At 34.0% G+C, this 15,657-nt stretch overlaps 1 protein-coding gene across 1 annotated transcript in view; it reads right to left on the bottom strand.

Annotated features, from left to right (window-relative positions):
• Positions 1-15,239, bottom strand: part of aff2 (AF4/FMR2 family, member 2) — a 267,260-nt gene extending 252,021 nt beyond the window's left edge. The window contains exon 1 of the mRNA XM_077235761.1: positions 15,113-15,239. Coding sequence (XP_077091876.1) covers positions 15,113-15,165 — 53 coding nt within the window. The 5' untranslated portion in view covers positions 15,166-15,239. The remainder of the gene's footprint in view (positions 1-15,112) is intronic.
• Positions 15,240-15,657: the final 418 nt, after the last annotated feature.

Here is a 15,657-nt window from a genome sequence, read left to right as displayed (position 1 = left end):
TATTACTGTTTTGTCGAATAATTAATTGAAAAACCTGAGGCAATGTTTGCTGTTTGAAAAGGGTACATGCCATTGTTTTAATTGAATTTGTAAATATTCATGTTTAACCCTTTAAATAAAGGAGAATATTCCCTAGAACAGGGGATTTAAAAAAATCTAATCTATTTGTTCATCCTTGTCCTTGCATTCGCGTTTCTTTATCTCACCATTTATTTTACTCATGGGGGATTGTAAAACAATATTCTCTGGAACAATGTTTTGAATAAAGTAAGGATACATACATTTAAATTAAGTTGATGTTTCTCTTCAGTGTTTGTCTTCACATTTATACATCTATAGCATAGCTTAAACAGTGAATGGAAAAAAGGTAAACTGTAAACATAATACAAATATTATTATATAATAAAAATGTTTTTTGCTTTCAGTTAGTATAATGATAATTTAAGTGTCATATTGTCCATATCCATATTTTTAAATGTACTACTTTTACAGTTTATAAAGGTGATTCCTTGCAATGGGATCTTTTTTCTTTTTTTTAAGTATCAACACTGAACTGACTTCAGCTGAACAATGACACTGTTTTCTTTTAGAGCTGCTGTACAGCCCAAATAAACTCTGTTTGCATCATTGAACCATTTTCCTGTTATCACTGTAAACATCTGTATTGTATAAAGCGCTATATAAATAAAGGTGACTTGACTTGAAAACCCCTGTAATAGCGTATTAGTTTTTGAAATATTACATTTTAGATTCACTGATTATTATCATCAATAATCATAATAACTTCCCATTTTCAGTCTCCAGCAGAATAGCCCTTGACCAAAAAAGTTCCCCTGTAAGCTCTGTAATGTTCTGCAGGCTTTCCAGAATGCTCATAATCTGTTGAATGCCACAGAAAGTACAGAGAAAGTTCTTCAACTTCAGATAAAACCAAGTTTACCCAAATACTTTTAGTAATGATATTTTTTCCTCCTTTTGTGCTGACTAAATGAGCTTCTGTCTCTTTATAAGAATGCTGTTTTGAGGTAATGAGATTTATGAATTGTGTAGCCATTTGCTTTTTTTTTCATCTGTGCTTGTTTCATTTAGAAGCCAGTGTGGATAGTAATTATAGTATACATTATTACGATCCCACATCACTCCTCCGCACTCTTTTTGTGGTTAACTGCTTTTGATAACAAATGAATTAATGAAGCTTTGCAGGACAGTTGAAGTGGATCAGCAAGTGTAGGAGAAAAAGAGGTGGAAATGGAGAGAATGGCAAGCGAGAGAGAGAGAAGTTGGCAGATTACGACTTAATGGTGGCAGAATAATGGTAATTTCGCCACACTCTCCTCTCTCTCGGACTGTGCTAATGGCTTCATTAACACTTCCACTATCCAGCGGCCCACAGAGGACAATGTCACATCCATCTTTGTCATATCACAATAAAACCGGCTAAACACAACTGGCCTATCAGTCCAGGTGCTAAAGGAGGCAAGAAATGAACAGAAGAAAATCAATAGTGAAATATCAATGTGGGAAGAGCTGCAAACATGGAAGTCAAGCAGGTCCCAGCAAACAGAGAAAGTGGCGGATTGATCTCTAACAGGTATGTTGCTCATACTTTAGGTAATAACTCAATGCCATGGCGGAGGAGGAACAGCACGCTGGGAAAAACAGCAACGTGCCATAAATCACAGGAGCCGGGCTCTATTGCCGTCAGCGGCGAATTGATGACGGTTTCCTCTGCCATCTAGATCATTCCTCTGTTGACTTCGGAAGCTTCCTGTGTCTGCTGTTTTACTGGGCATTTTAACAAGAAGTCCCGCGGTGCTTCTGTAACTAAAAGGTTTGAATTTCCAGGCGGCGAGGGGACGTGTAAAGCCCACAGGGTGCGCGACTACAGAAACCCTTTGGGAATTATCATAACATGGAGTCAAAGAGTTAATCTAGCACTAATGCTATCCATTTGCTTTTCCAAGCAATTCAGTTTTACGACCTAATTGTGGAAAAAAAAGCTTAGATAATTATTGAAGAAAATTATTAGAATCGCTTAGGCAACAATTATTACTGTTGCTCCTGCTTATGGTTAAAGATTAGAAAAACTAAAATGCTAAATAATAAAATGTACTGCATAACTCGTCCTGGACTTTTAACATAACTGTTATAGTATTTGTTATATTAACAATTTACAATGATAATGATTATATATTTAAAGTATAACATATATTTAAAGTATGCTTTTATATATATATATATATATATATATATATATATATATATATATATATATATATATATATATATATATATATATATATATTTTATACATTTTTTATTACAATTTTATAATTGGCTATATTTAAAATGATTAATTATCTAGTTATAATGATTTTAAAAAGATGTATGTAACAAGTATGTAATTAAACTCCAAGATAACCATAAATTCATTAACACTTTTATTGGGAAATGATGGTATACATGGAAAAAAATATTAATGATATATATTTTTAAACCCATTGTTTTTGATGCAACCATGACAAGTTATTGACCATCACAAGTTATTCTTGCATTTTCAACAAAAACTCATCTATGTTAGCCATTTATTGTTATTGTTATTATTATTATTATTTTATCTACATGGCAAGTTTAAAAAAACAAACAGAATTTGCAAACAAATTTCACAAGAAAACCAAATGTTAATTTGTTACATTCACACGGCAATGATTTACTAAAAACAGAAATGTTTTTCCTTAGTGTTTTTTTGTGTAGACGATAACATTATGGTTTTCAAAAACTTGCACATTGAAACCCTTTTTTTTTTTTTTTTTTGAGTTTCAGGCCCCCAAAACACAGTTGTTGTCTAAATGAACTGCCAAATTAACGCATAAAAAGTTTTATGTTTCATCGCCGTTTGCAATGCAACTGACAAATCGTGTCTAGAGACTAGAATGTCACAAAGACAACAGCAAAACAATCGATCCACAAAATTGATCATCTTGAAAGAGAAAATTAAAACATAAAACCTGAAGATAAACAATGAAATGAATGAAAGCAAAAGGCGAGGGGGGGGGGGGGGGGTAGGGGGTTCATGTAAGGTTTTGTGTTGCACCTAGGCTAAGTGTTACAGCAAACACATTCCTTGAGAAAATCAGAAATTCAGAAACAACGCCAAAAGCTTCAGCAGAAACAGCACCACCGGCTTTGATTGAATGATTCATGCCACTGAAGGCTTCTGAGGTGTGAGGAAAACACTGCTATTGCCGTTGTTATTATGCAACAGTCGACCATAACTCAGCTCTGCGCAACAATAAGGTTGTCAGTGCGTCAAACGTGTTCATTGCTGTTTATTTATGCATGAATATGCATTACAATTCTACAGCAGCATCTGACACTCTCCAACCGGAGAATGAAAACGCCTGGCACTCAAACCCATCACACAGACGTAGAGAAACATTATGTTTGAAGCTCTTGATGGAATAATAGACTTCTATAAATGTCTCCTGTATAAGACGTCCTGTCTAATCTATAAGCTGACTGAAATAATAGAGCTATTTTGCCACATTCACAGTGATATCAAGTGTGAAGTGAAATATTTTTTTTATAAAAGAGAACAACAGAGAGATGCAATCATTAATGTACAACAAATACATGGTGAAGCACGTTGAAGAGTGATTGCTGGGGTGGGACATTGCTGTTTTGTTTATGACTGATTTAAAAGTGAAAAGAAAAATGAAAAGATGTTCCTGAATGAATTTTGAAACCTTAAAAGTGCACAATATATTAAAGTCTTTTTTTTATTTTAAGACAAAAAATATGAGTTCAAAAGACATTTGTATCTTGTGCAATCAAAGAATCAAATAAATGATACTACTACTACTGCTACTACTACTACTACTACTATTGATAATAATAATAATAATAATAATAATAATAATAATAATAATGATGATGAATATGTATTACATTCATATAACAAATATTACTTATATTATGTATTGTTTATTTATAAATTAATAATAAATTAATAGTACTACTACTACTACTACTACTACTACTACTAATAATAATAATAATAATAATAATAATAATAATAATAATAATAATAATTAATATTAGTGGTGGTGGTGGTAGTAGTAATAGTGTAACAATAATAACAATAATATATTAGTAGTAGTAGTAGGAGTAGTGCTATAAAATAATAATAAAATGATAAATACATAATAAATAATATAATAAATAACATTTATAAATATTATAATAATAATATGATAAATATTATAATTATTTTACAACTTTACTACTACTACTACTACTACTACTACTACTACTACTAATAATAATAATAATAATAATAATAATAATAATTAATATTAGTGGTGGTGGTGGTAATAGTAGTAGCGTAACAATAATAATAATAATAATAAAATGATAAATACATAATAAATAATATAATAATACAAAATATTATAATAATAATAATATGATAAATATTATTAATATTTTACAACTGTACTACTACTCCTAAAAATAATAATAATAATGTAAGTATTTATTTTACTGCAAAACTAAATTTCATGTATTTAAGAAGTAGCCTTCAAATCAAACGGCTTTTAATGTCCTGAGAAACATTCAAGTCAAGTGTTCTTTTACTGGTAGTCGGCCTTCTCTAATCACCTTCAAAGCAAGATGTCCACCTCAATCTAGCATCACATTGTAAACGCACTTCTCTCCAGAACTTTCTCTCCTCCGGCGAGATTATAGTCTCAATGCATCTGTGCCTCTTTTGTTACTCACAGCTCTTAACAGCTCTATGAGTTTCTCACAGGGAGATAGTCTTCCATTTAAAGCATTTTGGCTTCAATTCATTTCCTTATCTCAGCTTTTCTCTCCTTCTCTGATAAAGATGTGTGTTCCTTTCTGATCTTTATCAAACAATAAAAGCCAGGGGGACTTTCAGAGCACTAGAGCAGCTAGAATGACAACACTGTTGCTATTTTTTTCAGACACTTTTAGCTCAATGTGAATGAGCCACGTTTAATGGGACAAATTAGCATGTGCTGTGAAAATAGGCGGACAGTTGGATGTGAATGACGGAGCTCCGTGTGATTGTGATATTTGGCAGGCGCGTCCTGCTCTTTAGCAGTTCTGTAGCTCCCAATAAACAAGGCGAGATACATTTTTACACGCTGAAGCCAAACACCGGGCGAATCTCAGAATCTCAGCATCAGTCATACCTCGATACCAACACACAAATACTCATGCTTTTCTCTCTCGCAGAATCGTCACGGCTACAAATAAAATAAATAAATAAAATAAAATGAAAAAATAAATAAAATGAAATAAAATAAAAATAAATAAAATTAATAAATAAAATAAAATAAACAAACAAAAAAGAAATTACAAAATTAAAAAATAAATAAAAAAATAAAAAATTAAATTAAATAAAATAATAAAATATTGATTTACTTAAGCAAAGCAAAGATGTAGTAAAACATGTGTTTGTCTAAAACGCTAGGGCAAAAAACAACACATTAACATCCACATTTTGTCAGTTCAATCAGGTTGCAGATTTCACACTATTTATTTATTTATTTTTCTTAATTCTGCCATCATCTACCCTGTATTGCTCAAAAATTATTTCACTTTCCTCCCCATACCACAAAAAGGTTTATAATCAAAATGTCAAAAATTGCTCTTTTCCGTACAATGAAAATGCATGCGGTGCAGGGATGATGACAAAACCCAGAAGATTCATTTGCCGCTGGATATTCCTATGGGGTTTTATAATGGGTTTTTTTCAATTTATGAGTAAAATAAAGCCTGTGGTAAAAATAACTTGACGATACTTATGTAAATTACACACACTTTTATCCAAAAAACATAAATTTTGACTTAGTTATGTTTCTTTTTGAAAACATATGTTTCTAATAAGTAACTAGATAAGACAGTTTGCGTGCAGTTCACACTGTAGAACAAAATGTCAAAGTATCGCCAAGTCATGGTTCCCACTTATGGAATTGCGCTCTCACGCTAAATTTAGTTTAGTGAATCTGGCCCATTAGAAGCCTAGATCACGTCAAATGAATAAAGGAAACCGATATGTAAAAACAACAAAAGCTGCTGTCCCAGAATGCAGCAGTACAGCTGAATCTTGCATGTGAATACATCTTTAGAATCAGATTCATGCATTGGCACTGAACAAGAATATTATCTGAGTCATTGTCCATTGGCAAAATGCCCGCACAAAGAACAATGCTTGATTATGCAACTGGAAAATCACATAAAGTTAACACATATCCGAGTGAATCCTGACGGGAGATTTCGAGCCACGGTGTTCGATTCTCAGGAATTAAGCTTCGTAATCTCCCAATTTGCGCCACTCAATAAGCAATGAGCGTATCTCTCACTCTCTGAAAGAAGAAATATACAAATATTGTTCAATCGAGACATCCATTAATATTAGGGCTCTAAAAAGAATTTGCAATTTCCTTTGGCTTAGACCAAGGCAACAGCGAAAGGTCAGTAAAAAACAAAATGATTCATCTCTCCGAAAGAAATGAGACGCTCTAACAGATGCCCGCGTGGCTCTATTGAATCATCATATTTGTCATAGAGTGATTTCAATGGGAGCAGTGACCTTTGGGGTAGTGGAGTAAATTGCTTCGTGGCATAAAGGTAAGCTGGAAGCTTGAAGCATGAAGCTTGATTAACCTGAATATCTTTAGACGGAATCCGGACAATCGGGACGCAACGGGAGAAATCAAGAAAGACATTCATTAGGATCTGCTGTTGTGGTTTCATTGCACGCATGATTCATTTGGTGTGAACGGGGCAACTTTGATGTCTCTTATTAAATACCAGAAGCAATCCTGAAGAAGTCCTGTTCAACATCCACCAGTTTCTGTTAGCTCTGATGGAAATAGAAGAGATAGCCAACTCTTCTAAAGTTAGATAAGGGTCAAAAATATATTTTGGAAAGAAATGAATACTTGTATTCTGCAAGGATGCATTTAATTAATAGTGACAGTAAAGACATTTATAGTGGTACAACATGTTTTTATTTTTTTTATTTTGAATGAATGCTGTTCTTGTGAACTTTCTATTCTTCAAAGAATCATGATTCAAATGAATTATGGTTTCCACACAAAAAAAAAAGCAAATCAGCATATTAGAATGATTTCTGAAGGATCATGTGACACTGAAGATTGAAGTAATTCAGCTTTACATCACAGGAATAAATGACATTTTAAAATATATGTACATATAAATCTGCTATTTTGAACTGTAATATTTTCATAAATATGAGAATAAGACTCTTCTTTCAAAAATCGTACCAACCATTTCGACAGTAATGTACATATTTGAAATGTAGTCTTTTTCTGGAAAATACACCAAAAATATTGATGACTCATCCTGCACTTATGTATCCAAAGTAGTTTGTCGAATCAAATTATTATTTTTAAGTACCACATTTATACATTTATTTGGCTATAGAAAGTCTTTGATTTCTAGTAAAAAAATAAATAAAAAAAAGTACATAAATTTAAGGTTTTATTAATGTGCGCCTTTAAATTGCTTTACTAATTAACCATTAACCTTGCATTGTTCATCAATGACTAAATCAATCTTTGGCAGCCTTGGTCGAAATCATATTCCGTTCATGTTTTGTTTGCTTTTTATGCACCATTGATGTTTGAGTCAAAACAATTTTGGCTCACATGTTGATGCTGTCTAAATGAAATGGTCAAGGCTAATTAAAGCAGATATTTAAAGCATTTGAATTCACAAGGCCATTACCACAGCCCTTATTGGCTCTATTGTAATTAGTGCTCTGCTAATAACTTCTCTAGAGCGGGACAGGCGTCCAGAGACTCAGCTAAGAGACCCTAAGAGGGTCCCTGTTAGAAACAGCCTTTCAACATCGGTCCTCGTGCCACTTGAACTATTCTGTGTTAGCCTGACTGGCATTAAGATGCATGACCGGTAAATCAAGGTAAAGGAGCACCTGTTGGTCCGTTAGTATTCTTAAATTTTGTTTGAAATGGGTTATTTCATCATGATTTCAACTAGGTAAACAAGGGAAATAAAATAGTTTGACTTGCAATCCCCCAGAACACCCAAGCAATGGCAAAGAAAAGGGATAAAAGAAACCGGAACACTTTAGCAACCGCACAGCAACTACTGACAAGCAGAGAGTTTTTGCACAGGAAAAACAGCACTCACACAAAATGTGTAAAAAAAATAAATAATTGTAATTTGTTAATTTTCATCTATTTATCAGTTTATTGCTGCCCATAAATCCTTGTTTATATCAGCAGCATAGCAATCTCAGAAGTGGAGATATGCATTATTTATTATTCTAATTATACAATTTTTAGGGCTGCATGATTTGGGAAAATATTGATTTTTTTCTGGTAAAAATTGTGATCGCAATTTGTCCAAACATTTAGTTTGTATTTTGTTAGTATACATCAATGTGACTACTAATAATAATACTAGTTATTATTAATATTATTGGTATTATTGTTATTTTAATAATAATAAAATAATAATAATAATAATAATAATAATAATAATAATAATAATAATTATTATTATTATTATTATTGATGTTGTTGTTATTAAATAAAACATTTGGAAATAGTAAATATTACAGTAATATTTCACTGTAAAATAAAAATGTAGCATTTAATACATAACAATAACAATAACAATGACAATAATATTAATTATTACTATTATTATTATCATCATTATTGTTGTTGTTAACAATTCAAATATTTAAAAAACATGGACTATTACTGTAATATTTCACTGTGAAATAAAACAATTGCATAAATGAATACATTTATTTAACAGTACAACTGTAAAATTACAATACTAATATTTATGGCAGTCAAACGATAAACCATCTAGATTTTATTTTAGAGGAAAACCGGAGGGAGCCCGCATATATTTATTTGATTAAATCACAGTCTTTGGGATATAATAATAATCGTACTGAGCCATATCATGATTTTTTTTATTTCATAATAATTATAAACAATTATCATTAATTGTTTATTATTAATTTTTCTTCAGAATAATCGGCATAAGACCATAAGATATTCACGAAAAACAGTAAATCAAGTGAAGGCTGGTTTGCTGTCTTCATGGCCTTGTATGTACTACACTTAACGTCATATTCGTGTCCATATGTCTTTACTTCTGGAACTACTCAAATTCGCAGTTCTAGTAGCGACTGTCAGAGGAACTTGTTAATTGCGTGCCGAACCCGAAGCCAGAATGGTGGCGACCCGTCACCTTTTGTCTCTCCCATACAACCTGACTGCCGTGCCAACCTTGCAGCTTTATCATGCCACAACATTTGGCTTTCTTTTTGCAGGTGGCAAAATGAGACCACGGGCACTGTGCTTGGCAGCCTGCTCTCACTAACATCATGCCAACCGGCGGGCCTCCTCGCTTGTATTGCGGCCGCTGAGATGTGCCGGGCACAGCCTGGCTTGGCTTGCCTTTTCAAGCCGGGCACAAATGAGATTGGCACCGTACGCGGCTCCTCAAGCGAGCCGTGTGATATATAGTCCCAGCTGTGGTCAAGGTGGAAGCGGGAAGGCGAGGGAAGCCGGGAAATGTGGTAGATCTGTGCCACGACCATGGAGAATGTTCAATCCCTGTGACTAAACAGCATGGGAGCAAAGAGAGACGGCACACAATGTGCCAAAAAGTGGACACGACACACACACATACCACAGTAAACTAAGAAAAAGTGTTGTTTCACAGCATAACAGAACATTTTGTTTGCCACAGTCTGAGTGCCCTACTTTCTGAACTTAACTCAATAAATGGTTCATTATGGAGGAGAGAACTTGGTTTGGCAATGCAAGTTGTATTTTTGTTTGCTACCATGTGTTTTCTCATAGTTTGTATTGATTTTCACTGGTTTTGAGAATTCAGCCAACATTTAGAAAGTGTGTGATAAGGATTCACTGCATTATCCAATTCCAGCAATAAACAATTTCAATAAATGTAAGTTAGTATCTTGCAAAACACATATCTACATAGTCTAGATTACTCAAGATAATAAGTCCAACATATAATTGTAAAACAAATCCATCTTAAGTGAGCAACTCAAAATATCAAAGTAAAGTACAAAACAAATATTTATTTGTAAAAATTTTCATTTTTTTCATGTTACACATTAACAGACTGGATTCATTTGTATCTGTTTAGTTTTGTCAGCTATGAAAAGTGTCAGAAATACTCTGTCAGTGTTTATCTTGTAGGCATTGATACAAAACCTGATATTTGGGACACAAGTGGTATGTTCGGCACTCAACACATTGACTGAGGATGTCACAGTAATATTTACATTCTAGGTGCTTAGTGGTCTTCTTTATTTCAAATATTTCCACAGTAAATTGTGATTTATCTCATCTTACTTACTTTCTATATAACTGTATTAACACAGCGAATAGTTTATTATATGTGTATCCACGTCAAAAGGTGGCAAAAAAACTATTGTAATGATGTCAAAGTGGCTCTGATGTGACATTTCATTAATACAGAATCAAAGCCTGCAACCTAAATGTAACTAAAATGTTAACATTTGTTGGTTACACTTTATTTTTAAGGTGTCCTTGTTGCAGTAAGGGCCGGTTCAAACAGAATTTGTATTTGCTTTGAAAAACGCAAGACGCTGGCAGTGGAATCGGGAAAAAACGCACTTGAGCGCCGCATTTTTTAGCAGACTGTGGGCCAGTTGCATAAACATAGCCATTTTGTTAAGACAGTGTCTTAAAATCCCCCTGTGTTGAAAATCAAGTTTTTAATTTTGTTTATGTGTCTATGTGGTGTTTTCAATTTGCTGTAAGACAAACCATGTACACATTCATAAGTCAACACCACTGCTGAGTATTTTCTTATTATTAAAACTGCAAGTGAACCAAAGACAGTCTCAAAAACGCGGTTTGAAATCGCTGTGACCTTGTAACCAATCAGGTCAACAGGTGTAATTTGCATATTCATAGAACCACGTATACTAAATGAGGCAAGAGTGTAGAGTTACATTCAAGCTATTTTAACTAATTAAACGCAAATTCGCACATCAAATTTGGCTGAGAAATGACCCCAAAAAAGATCATTTAAAGTCATTATTGTGTTAAATGAGAAAAGCACCAAGTAGCTTTATTTGAAAAAAATGTATTGATTCAACATAGAATTTATTACACATAAACTTTTAGGCTTCAACGGCCATGAGGGTGAGTAAATGATGACAGAATTTGAGGGTGAACGATACCTTTATTAGCCTTGTTTTTTTTATTAATATGATAAAATATCTAAAACTGCCAGTAGGTGGCAGTAAATGTATAAATGAGTAAGTCATTGAGTAATTCATTCAAGAATTAGATAAATGGCTCTCTTTATGAATGGGCCATTGAATCATTGGTTCACCCGATTCGTTCAAAATACGAATTCGTTCAGAAACACAGCTGTGTTGCGCTGAGAAGCACAGTCATTCTGCTATGTCTCTATAGGTAACAAAAACAGACAATATTGTGTCTAAAATATAACACAATATTAAATTCTCATTTATTAATTAAACTGTTGTTTGCTTCATGTTTGTCACCAATCAACTGTATGAAATATAAGATGACTACTACTAGTCTGGGGTGGGGCGGGTGCGTTAAATGCAAATTAATTTTACTTTTAAGTTACTGCATTAAATCGACAGCCCAAGTAATTATGCATAATTTACTGTTATTACTATTAAGTACAATGTGTAACAAGGATACAAAAAAAGTGGGGTTTACTTTATTTTAAGGTGTAATTGTTATAGTGTAATTATATATTTATGTAATGAGTAATAATAAGCAACTACATGTACTTACTATAGGGTTAGGCTAGGATTAGGGGTTGGTTGAGGGTTAGTTGCGTGTAAACTTTTATTACTATGGTAAGTACATGTTACATATGTAACAAGGACACTGTAAAACAAAGTGTTACCAAAAAATCTTACCAACTTGTTTTGCTTCCTTGCAAGCAATTATTTTCATAAATGCAATCTATAGTTTAATTTTCATCATCTTTAATGGTGATAAACACTTTGTTCAGTGTGAACTCCCAGTAAAATTAAAAAAAAAATAACATACAAACACATTTAATGGTTTTCTGAATATTGATAGTGACAATGCAAAAGTAATGCCTGGGTTCTCCATAAACAAAGAAATCCTGGGAGTCTGAAATTCTGTTAACTTATCATTCAGCAATAGTCCAAGGCTTTGCACATTTTAATACTGGGAAATAAAATTGAGTTATTGGGACAGAAATCCCTGCTGAGAAAGGGCAAATGACAGAGAGAAAAAAAAGGCACAAGTGAGTCATTGAATAATCCCTCCTGTTGCTACTCTCAGGGCAGCTGTAATGTGCCGCCAAATGAAAAGAAAGTCACAATAAATGGCTGCACCTAATTACGAGGTTTTCTGTTACCACTAAAGGTGCAAACCTATAAAATATAGCCATATAAAGTCTAATTAAGCATAGCTCCGGTTCTCTAATCCAAATGCATTGGTTATGACAAATACTTAACTCACACTCTCATAATACAAAATGATTTACCAAATGCACCACACACAAAGAGAGGAGCAATTGTTTTCATAAAATATTCGAAAAACACACTTCAAAGCTATTTGACTCTGTTAAAGAGAGCCAACATAATTGTAGCCGACATTCATATCACGGCTGTGTCAGCACTGAAAAGCATGTCCCAATCCACACCGCCTCAGTGGCTCCCATGCTTAACCTTTGTCTACAAATAAGGCTCTGCTCTCCATCGAACTCATTTTGCACCTCACTGAATTTCGCACAACCTAATCTGACTTGATTATATCCAACTCGTGTCGAAGCCCAAACCAACATATGTGAGATCAGATTCAAATCAATATGATATCTCAAGTACAGCCCTGGGCAATCAGATAGGGATACTGTACAGGGATGTAGGCAAGTATTAAACACAAAGACAATGAATTATGAGTGCATTATTATTGTATGCTTGCTTCTTAGACATTGATTTATCTCTAGAAAACACAGAACACTCATTCATCTAAGTATTTAGCCAAATTTACATTTCAAATGCTTTTTTGGTTGGCCGACAGTCTATGTACAGCAGTGAAAAATAGTGATACACTGCCTTTAAAACACAGACCATGCAAACTTATCACACAAAAATGGCTTTTTAAATACCCTCATAAATATTCACAGACTTAATGGGTAGCTCAGGGTTATGAATGTGGCAACAAGAGACAAAATTGCCACCACCGCAGAAGTAATAAGCAACTAGCCCATAGCTGTTCCTGAGAGAGAATAGTTTTAATATCAGCACGGCGCCTATGAAAATAACCTTTAACCTGAAGTTTTGTTGTATATATTTTAGTGACTATATAGAAAATAGAGCTTCTTATGAGACAATAGACAGTTTAAGCCAACAAGCCATCACTTAAGGGGTTTCAAACAAGGATGCATAAGTCCCTAGACAAAATATTGACTGCATCTGAATGTCGTTCTGATGGCTGATTATTAGATTTTCACAGATATAAACAAATGTGTGCCAGTCCTTTTTTAAATACAATTACAGAACTAAATGCCCACGAAGGGACAAAGCCGGACCATTTTCCTTAAAATAAAATAGTAGCAAAAACATTTGCTCCCCTAACAAGATGACAGCCTAAATGAATATGTGGCCACTCAAAACCATATCCTACAAATCACATTACTGCTGATAAAAGCTCAATGATCCCCGATTATGTGCAGGACTGTGAGTAAAAAAAAAAAAAACACAAACAAAAGAAAGACGATAAAACAGGCGTAAGGTGTTGAAAATGTGAAGCAACTGAGGATCAGCTCAACAAAGGAAAAAACTTGTGTCCTCCAAGACAAAAGCAACTAACCAAACCAACATACATATGTTCGTGTCAATTTGTCAATATAGGTCAAGTGATGAAATCTCAAATACATCAAGAGGTTTTATTGTTTTATTCTTTGCTACGTTGCTTTGTATGGATTCATATCTGCAACTCCACGGGTTCCTGCACTCTGCCACATGGTGGTGATATAGAGATTGTTAAAAAATCAGCAAGGTTTAAGACAAAGAATTATGTTGAAATCATATAGTTGTGGAGGATAAAAGTGCATAAAGACATTAATAACATATAGCCCTAACCAGCTGAGGGCGCTATAGCTGACTGCCGATGATTACATATGCCAAACTAATATGAAATACTTCTGTTTGCATTATAAAGTTATGGATAAATATGAATCCAACTGCAGTTCTAGTGAAGGTTTATAGTGAATTACATTTATATCAGGCTCTCTTACACTTCTGTACAATGGAATGCATGTTGAAAAAGGTCTGAGAATTGTATAAGTGATTGTTTTTAAAAGCAATAAATGTAAATGTCTGTATGGTGATACTATCAATAACGTGTCCATATAAAATAAAATACATTACAGTAGTTAAAATACTAAACTGTGTGTGGTAGATGATGCATAAAATATTTGATTTATAACTAATTCTATTTTTATTACTCATTACTTACTATGTAATTACCCAAACATGGACACTAAGATAAAGTGTGATTTAAAGGACTTTTGACTCATAATAATCTAATCAATTAATAATCTATGATCTAATAATCTGGACATTTCAGTTTAAAGTAACAGGAAGAAGTGGCACAAGCTGCACTTAGTTTCTTTTATGTAGTTTCAATGCATCGACAATCAATTCATCAATACAGCGCTTTTGCAATTAAACTTTGTCCCAATTATCAATCCATCTATAAAAACACACGAGCTGTCAGAGACAGCAGAAGTGAGCACTAGCGAGCTGCCTACAAAGACAGCGTTTTTGGACATCATACGTGCGCTTTGCGAATGCGAATGGGTATTTATGATACCCCCAAAAAACGCTGTCAAGGTAGGTCGCTCACTAGGGTTTGAGACACAGCCGCTATCATGCGTCATAATGGGTTTCACTCGTATTTCGGAATGTGACCACGTCAGATCAGAGCGCATGACAAAGACATTTCATTCAATAAACTGAATGAGCATAAACACATAAAGCCCGCAGACCTACCACTGTTGTTCCAGCTCCCAGTCCCTGAAGAAGTCAAACTCGAATAGGTCCATGTTCGGTGTGTTTCAGTGAGGTGCCGGTGGCCTCTGTGTCTGACGCGCGGCGCAGCTCGCACTGCTCGCACTGACTCTCTCCTCTCTCCGCTCAGCGACACGCAGCCCTGCGGAAGGCGGAGTCAGGGCTCGCTGGAGGCGGTCACTCATTCCGAGAAGACCGGCGCAAACACTCTGAACCAGAGCAGCTCCACCTGTGTCCAGCGTACATCACCTATGCACACAACAGTCGAGAGGCTTTAATAATGCAAGTTAAAACTGATTCATTCAACCGAATGTTTTAGCATCCATGTTTAACATAGCCAATCAAAACAGAATTGATAAATATTATGTTTTTTTCCCTTGAGCTGTCCATTTACCTTTGGTCTTATGTATGTCACTGGTGATTCATTGTGTCACTGGTGTTACTGTGTGGTTTTTTCTTCTTCTTCTTTTTCTGTCACATTAAATACAATGTCACACTAATTTTACATCCATTTAATTCTGCTACAC

The sequence above is a fragment of the Siphateles boraxobius genome, unplaced genomic scaffold (assembly GCF_051911475.1).
Source record: "Siphateles boraxobius isolate OS27281-9 unplaced genomic scaffold, OSU_SipBor_1 2, whole genome shotgun sequence".
Taxonomy (NCBI): Eukaryota; Metazoa; Chordata; class Actinopteri; order Cypriniformes; family Leuciscidae; genus Siphateles; species Siphateles boraxobius.
The sequence above is the reverse complement of the archived record's forward strand: the minus strand, read 5'-3'. Positions and strand labels throughout refer to the sequence as shown.